The sequence below is a fragment of the Hevea brasiliensis genome, chromosome 6, assembly GCF_030052815.1.
Source record: "Hevea brasiliensis isolate MT/VB/25A 57/8 chromosome 6, ASM3005281v1, whole genome shotgun sequence".
Lineage (NCBI taxonomy): Eukaryota > Viridiplantae > Streptophyta > Magnoliopsida > Malpighiales > Euphorbiaceae > Hevea > Hevea brasiliensis.
In genome coordinates, this window is record NC_079498.1 from 107,514,015 (window position 1) to 107,519,533 (window position 5,519).

General features: G+C 33.7%; 2 protein-coding genes across 2 annotated transcripts; one reads left to right on the forward strand and one right to left on the reverse strand.

The window, feature by feature from the left end:
- Positions 1 to 283: 283 nt before the first annotated feature.
- On the forward strand, positions 284 to 980 carry LOC110634657 (protein SENESCENCE-ASSOCIATED GENE 21, mitochondrial-like). Its single transcript, XM_021783746.2, has 2 exons — positions 284 to 547; positions 642 to 980. The coding sequence occupies exons 1-2, from the start codon at positions 477 to 479 to the stop codon at positions 871 to 873; spliced, it is 303 nt and encodes a 100-aa protein (XP_021639438.2). The 5' UTR covers positions 284 to 476; the 3' UTR covers positions 874 to 980.
- A 779-nt stretch (positions 981 to 1,759) lies between these two features.
- LOC110634658 (uncharacterized) lies at positions 1,760 to 4,639 on the reverse strand. Its single transcript, XM_021783747.2, has 5 exons — positions 4,015 to 4,639; positions 3,450 to 3,602; positions 3,199 to 3,340; positions 2,345 to 2,586; positions 1,760 to 2,182 (listed from the first exon to the last, which is right to left on the reverse strand). The coding sequence occupies exons 1-5, from the start codon at positions 4,447 to 4,449 to the stop codon at positions 1,976 to 1,978; spliced, it is 1,179 nt and encodes a 392-aa protein (XP_021639439.1). The 5' UTR covers positions 4,450 to 4,639; the 3' UTR covers positions 1,760 to 1,975.
- Positions 4,640 to 5,519: the final 880 nt, after the last annotated feature.

Here is a 5,519-nt window from a genome sequence, read left to right on the forward strand (position 1 = left end):
GTGTTATGAGAAAATATTTTCATTTGAATATTTTATTCATCTTTTTATAAATGAAAATTATGTTTTCCTTAAAAAATTGAAATTATAAAAAGCTCACGTTTCAAATTTGAGTCAAATTAAAAATAGTTATCCTTATGATGCAATGGGTTTAATGTATCATTATTTATTGAGTAGGGATTTGTTCTCTGATATATATATATATATATATATATATATATATATATATATATATATATATGCTAAGGGGAAAAAGAACTTGTTGTTCATGGATACCCACGTTATTCAGAATTCAAAATGATTATAGCTACTATATCCGAGACTTAGTGGATTTTTCGAATTATATTTCTCTTTCCACAACAAGAATTTACAAATATTCCCTAAAATTAATAAAAAAAAAAATCTCCAACTAGGACTCTTCTTCTAATTAATGCCTATAAAACAAACTCTTCATTCAATGCTCTTACTAAGAAGACCCTATGCACCTCTTTCTCTGCCCTCCATATATAGCCATGGACAAGCTTCAACTCAAGAACTTTCTGCTTCTCTGGTGAATTGTTTATGTTTATTTATTTATTTCAACAGTTCTTGTTGTGGGGTTTAAATGTGCTTTGATGATGACCATAATGTTGAATATATTGCAGTGGACGATCATATGCAGTTGCAGCAGAAAACCTGGGCATGCAGCCAGCATTATCAGTGACAAAGAAAGCAAAAGATTTGGCGGAGAAGAAGGTGACGGAAGAGACCTTTTGGATGAGAGATCCAAAGACTGGCAACTGGATTCCTGAGACTCATTTTGGCCAGATTGATGTTGCAGAGTTGAGAGACAAGTTCCTTACCAAAAAAGATAAATTTCAAACCAATTCGACTTGATTTCGAATATGGAAAGACTCCTATTCTATTATATGTCTACTACTGTCCAGTCTGCTTGTTTTCCCTTATCCTATAATCAACAAAAGATATAAATTTGCTGTTTTGCATGGCTTTCTTTCTTATTTTCAGATATAATTGGTGTATTATTGTACGCTTACATGGCTACATCGTTATCAGAACTGAACCAATTTAAATATTTCCAATTGCCAGAGTTTATTCAGCAATGTCAGTAACTAGACCAATATGTAAAATAGCTCCACTTCTCTTCACAAAAAATTAACCATGAAAATGCCATAAAGGTACTACAAACGCCTCACTACTTAATCCAGATTCCGTGCATATCCCTTGACGACAAACATGCTAGGATTTCATGAGTTGTGTTTATAATCACGGTTTGAATAATTTCATAATAGGCACCAATCAAAACTAAACAAACCTAACCGAATAAACCAACATTCAATTATTGAAAACCATTATTCTCGGTTTGAGTTTCTTCAGTTTGTTCAGGTTTGCTGGTTTCCCGGTTTCCTTGTACACCCTACCACATGCTAGACCCAGCTATGGGCTAGTATGGAATCAGACCAATTTAAATCAGATTGAAACCGGTCAAATATGTGTTCAACTCGAATCACGAATGAACCAGACTGAAATTAAACTGAAACCATCCAATTCAATTCCTGAACAAACCGAATTTCTTTTGAACTGGTTCAAACTAGAATCCAAACTAAGATTGAAAACCATAACCAGCAGTTCTGTGCCAGTTCGCATTGGAACCGGCCCATGGCCAGGTCTACCACAAGCCACAATTGCATCGTAACTTTAATGTGATAAGAATTCAACCATAACAGCAAACAAAAGAAATTAACTACCTATTTGTAGAATAATAGAACAAAACCACAACCTTCTATATGACACAATTTGAACTGTATTACATTCAAGATGAATGCTTAAGCATTGGATTCAAAATTGTCAAGAGAGACAATGCATTCGTATTTGTATCATGTCTAAAACTAGTAGAGTGACAAGTTTCTTTTCAAAACAACAAGAATAAGCCTTAATCCCAAACAAGTTTATTTCAAAAAAAAAAAAAAAAAGAACATGACTATAAGTATAGCTGAATCAGCTCATCACTGACTACAGATGGAGTGAGTACACCAAGATCAGTAAAAAGCAATGTCAGGTATTGAGGAGGAGTATAATCCCTGGCAGATGTTTCGACCTCCACCTTTGACGGGATGGGTACCCCAAAATCAATGGGCCGTAAAGCAGGAGCCATGTCTTTCTGATCTAAGGGATAAAGACGAGCAAACTGCAAAGCAGAGAATTAATAGTAACTATTCACAAATTGACAAAACTGATCTATGAAGAACCCTAAACTCCTGCAAGGAAATTCTAATTAAAATTGAATTGACTAATTTGTTTATATATTGGAATGAAATGTTCCACCCTACATACACAAGTTTTAGCATACCTTATAGCTTTCAGCAGCTACATATACAGGTTTGTCCATGCTATGAGCCACCAGTGCAATTTGGTACGTTCCCATCATGTTGATTATACCTCCACTTTCAACAACTCCATCTGCTCCAACAAATACCATGTCCACTTCATCCATAGAATATGCCACAGCAGAGTCTATTAGGAGTTTCACAGGAACATCAAGCTTGGCCAACTCGTTGGACAACCTTAATCCTGTTCTATCAGGCCTTCCCTCTGCATTTTAGAAGCATGGGAAACAGGAAAAGTTGTGAAAAAAGAGAGATTAAACTGTATTAATTCTGAATTTAAAAGCTACAGCTGGAACACATTTTCATCATAAACAACAAATAATAGGCAAAGATGCTATTGCCAACAAGGGAATACCACCATGTTCTTTGAATTAAACACCACGTTTACAGGATAATCATTACTGAATAGTGTTAATGAGGTTAAATTTTTTTTTTTTCTATTTCTTTTAGTTATTTAAATCACAGAAACACAATATGTAACATATATAGTTAAAACTTTTATATAGGGTTATTGAAAGAGACATAAAGTAATAAAGGAGGTGAAACCCATGCACATAATTCAAAAAATGACCCGAACTCAGGTTTAGTTACATAATCTGTATTCCACTCAGGCATACTAACATAGAATCTGTTACGCTTTGATACTAAAGTTTTTTGTTGAGAAAAAAAACCCAGTAAAATATGTTGATTAAAAGCAGTAATAAATCTAAAACAGCTCAAAAGGCAGTAAGAAATTGCATTTTGGAAAAAGCACTTTCCAAAAAGCAGTTTTAAATGCAATGCCAAACAGATAAATAGGTAAGTTGTGAAACAAAACCTGTGCAGAAAACTCGAAACAGTTTCTTATTCTGAGCTGCTGTCTTCAGGACTTCCAACACAACTCTGGAGAACCCATGCACCAAAATAGTGCAGCCATCAAAAATAAAATCTTGACTAAGCATTGCAATGATTCTGCGTGCCTTCAATACAAAACAACAAATACTTTTTACCTGACTACTCACCTGAATGATAAAGAAATCACCTAGTAACCAAATAATTGCTTCATGGAGCCATAATTAGCTAAACTACCTTATAAGATATCTCTCCAAACTTCTCTGCACGTTCAATCAAGCGAGATTTAGCCGAATTGAAGTCCTCATATTCCAAGGCAGAAGTTCTGGTTACATACCGCATAAACAGATCACATCCTGCTGTAAGAGAGATAGAGGTTGTGTCCCAAGACTGGACAGAACATATAGGATTAATTACAGATTCACAATATTTTTCTGAAGAGTAACTAGCAAAAAGAGGCAACACTAACCAATAAAAAAAAAAAAAAAATTCTGAAACCTCCAAGAAATCGTTGGAAAAACTCAGGCTTCAACAATGGAACAATTGTGAGTATGGAATATAAACATCCAATGTAACATTTTCATTGATCCACAAATTATTCATTTCCTTCCAAGACCAACCTTTCAGAATTCTCACCACTACTTGGCCAAAATATATACATAAATAATCCAAATTCAGTTATAATGCTGCAGTTGCATTCCAAAGTTTAACACATCAAAAATTAATCACTAACATAAGCAAACCATTAAAAGTGATCAGATTGAAAAGGGGGAAAAAAGAGAAAAAAAAATTGACAACTCACTTTGAGCGAATCCGATGCCTTCTTGAGCTCGATTTCAAGCTCCATCATGGTAGTCGCCTCACTGTTCCTAATTACAGCCGCAAGCGCCCTAATCGCAGCAACAGCCTCCGCTAAGTCCGGTTGGTTCCTCCAGTTATTGAACTCATGGATGACACTAAACGGCTTTCCAGCGACTTTTACTTCAGGTTCCGGCGGCAAGACATCATCAGGATGGCGGCCAACAGCAGCCTGCGCCTGGGCAAGCCAGTCGCTAGTGACGACGCCATGGTGGGCCGCACGAGTCTGATAATAAGCGGAAATGTTATTAGGGTTAGGGTTTTGGAGAGTATCGGCCATGGAGAGAGGCGGAGAAGAGAGAGTTAGGGTGTCAGGTATGGTTTGTGCGGTGTCGTTTTGTTGTTTGTCGAGAATGAAAGAGGCTGATCTCCACCACATCGGATGTTATTTGTTTCGAGTTTTGGGCGTTTAATGTGTCTAAAATGGTAAAAACGAGCGACACTTTCTTGGAAAATATTTCGGGGAGAGAATCGGTTGGAGAGATTCCGGTGATCGATTTTGTGGTAATGCTGCTAATTATTAATTTATATGCAAATTACGTTATTAATTTAACACAATCCTCCCTTATAGTAGAAAGTTGCAGTTCTGCTCACAGTCATTCCAAGATTACAAAATCAAATTTGCTTTTAGTGCCTAGGTATATATAAAGCGCTGTCGTTTCCATACTTTAATGGGTTATGAAAATTTTAACCCTATGCAAAAGCATTGGCAGAAGAAAAAAAAAAAAAAAAAAACAAATTTGTGAATCATGTGAATGAAATGTATGAACAAACAATAGAAATATGAAACAAAAGGTTGTTGGAAATACAAAATAAAAAAATTATCATGCAAGAATGATGATATAAGTATATAAATATGCAACACTAACAATTGCTTAACAAAAATAAAGGAAGGCCTACTGTTTATATCATTATTTATTTCTTTTGGGGGCACTTGAAATTATTAAATATTTTCTAAGTTTAATGTTAAACATTTTTTTTCTAAATTTTAATTATTAAATATAATATTTCTTTATTTTTAATTATTATTAAATAAGTATTTTTTTGTTGTTATTAGTCTATATAATTTTATTAATTAAAATGATTGTGAGATTACTAAATGTAATTATGAAAATAGGGATTACTTTGAATTTTTCTTTTTATCTTTTTAATAAAAATTTTAATTTTAAATTAAATAAAAAAATTTCAGTTAAATTTAAAATTAATTTTCATTAAAATAATTTGCCTTCAGTTTTGATTTCAACTCAGCCTTCAATTCTAAATATAATATCAAATTAAAACTAAACAAATTTTAGAATTTCAAGTTAAAAACACATAATTTAATAGATTGCTTAAAAATTGATTCATACAATATTTATTTATTTGCTATACATGAATATATAAAAAAGTAAAATATCACGACTCAACCTATGGGCCGGACCGACACTAGAATCTAGGCCAGCATAAAGC